The sequence below is a fragment of the Octopus bimaculoides genome, chromosome 28 (genome assembly GCF_001194135.2).
Source record: "Octopus bimaculoides isolate UCB-OBI-ISO-001 chromosome 28, ASM119413v2, whole genome shotgun sequence".
In the NCBI taxonomy this organism is placed as follows: domain Eukaryota; kingdom Metazoa; phylum Mollusca; class Cephalopoda; order Octopoda; family Octopodidae; genus Octopus; species Octopus bimaculoides.
In genome coordinates this window covers 8,250,219-8,252,332 of record NC_069008.1, presented here as the reverse complement: position 1 = coordinate 8,252,332, position 2,114 = coordinate 8,250,219, and the positions used below count along the sequence as shown (strand labels likewise).

General features: G+C 38.6%; 1 protein-coding gene across 1 annotated transcript in view; it reads left to right on the top strand.

Moving 5' to 3' along the window:
• Window positions 1-2,114, top strand: part of LOC106881320 (phosphotriesterase-related protein) — a 70,076-nt gene that overhangs the window by 40,724 nt on the left and 27,238 nt on the right. The window contains exon 4 of the mRNA XM_014931665.2: window positions 875-986. Within this exon, the coding sequence (XP_014787151.1) occupies window positions 875-986 (112 nt within the window). The remainder of the gene's footprint in view (window positions 1-874; window positions 987-2,114) is intronic.

The window sequence follows — 2,114 nt, the reverse complement described above, 5'->3', positions numbered from 1 at the left end:
TATATGCCAACAGAATGTGTCAGTCCTATAAAGGACGATGTTACTGTTGTTATAGCCCCAGGAAAACTTCTTTTCCAGCTGGCTATCAACACACAGTTTGTGTCCGTATAGCATTCACAAGGGAGGTCATCACTCCTATCTCTAGCCTTACATGATACTCACAGCCCAGGGTTTCATTGTGAGACAATCACTGGCTAGTGACAAAAGCATTCTCCAATTGCAAATGCTATATATTTTTTATGCGACACACAGTCGTTGAACTCGTATAGAGAAAAACAACTTGAGAGAGATATACAGTAACAGTACCAAATAGTAATGTTTATATGCCAACAGAATGTGGCAGCCCTGTAAAGGATGATGTTACTGATGTTTTTTTCTGGGGCTATACCAACAGTAACACCATCCTTTATAGGACTGCCACATTCTGTTAGGATATAAACATTACTATTTGGTACTGTTACTGTATATCTCTCATTCTAAGATTTAAAACAAGTTGTTTTTCTCTCTACAAGATCAGTGACTGTTTATCGCTTAAAAAATATTGTGAGTGGAGAAAGCTTTTGTCACTAGCCTGTGATTGTCTTACACTGAGGACAGGTAACCACCTAGAAACCTGGGGCTGTGAGTATCACATAAGGCTAGAAATGGGAGTGATGACATCCCTTGCAAATGCTGTATGGACACAAACTATCTGTCGATAGCCAACTGGAAAAGAAGTTTTCCTGGGGCTATAATGACAGTAACACCATCCTTTATAGGACTGCCACATTCTGTTAGCATATAAATATTACTGTTTGGTACTGTTACTGTATAATCTCTCACTCAGAGATTTAAAATCCGTTGTTTTTCTCCATATATGAAATCTGTTCTTCAGGCAAATGGTGGATCATCTATTGTAGACAACACTGTGATTGGATTAAATCCAAATGTTGAATTCCTGAAGAAAGTCTCTGAACAGTCAGGTGTGAATATCATTGCAGGCACAGGTAACATACTTATACATGGCTTTAGTTTCTCTCTCTCTCTCTTTTTTTTAAAAATCGTGTCAGATGCCTATAATGAATGGCACAGCATTTTTTGATGTTGTTGTTTGTTTCTCATTTATGTGTTTCTGTTTCATTTTCCATCCTTATTAGAGCTTTTTACCATTCAAGATGGTGAACTGACAGAATTGTTAGTATGCTGGAGAAAATGCTTAGTGGCATTCTGTCCTGAGTTCAAATTTCACTGAGGTCAACTTTGCCTTACATACTTTTTGGGTTGATGAAATAAGTTCCAGTTCAGTTGACTGAACAAACACATGACCAAAGTTGTTGCCTTACAAAGAGAAGTTCACACTTACACATACTTAGACACACACGCACGCATGCACACACGCACACACACACACACACACACGCACGCACAAGCCATAAATGCATTCGACTCTTCTTTGTATAAGAGTTCATCCCTGGTTTGATTCAGGTACATGATGCTGATAAACCACCAAAATGGTGAAATATCTATATCCATCACTCCTGAATGGGATTGGGGATGAGATGTCTCATGTGTCTATGACTTTCAGGTATTTTGATACCCACTGATACAGCCTTCTGGCTTGCCAACCCCCAGTCAAACCATCCAACCCATGCCAGCATGGAAAGCAGACGTTAAACGATGATGATGATGATGATGCTATGAGGGAGTCGTCCCCAATGCACTATACTGTAGCAAACAAGTAAAAACACATACACTGAGTTGATAATATTTACAACATTAGCACTGCTTCTAATTCATTATATACACACACACACACACACACACACACACATATATATATATGGGAGAATATACAAAAAATAACAACAGACGAGGACAGGTGGTGTAAATAACAAAAGGATATATTAGTATGACGCTCGGGAATACGGAAAGTCTTTGACGTTTCGAGCTACGCTCTTCAACAGAAAGAATACAGAGACAAGGAGAAAAACACGGAGTAAAAAAATTGAATAGTGTTCAGTCAACGGTCAATCATAATAATGGCCGATCATAACAATGGCTGACCGGAAGTTAGAAATTCTTTTTTCAGGAGAGCTAAGAAAGGGGGAGATAAGGAAAAATAGAAAAGGGAGTCA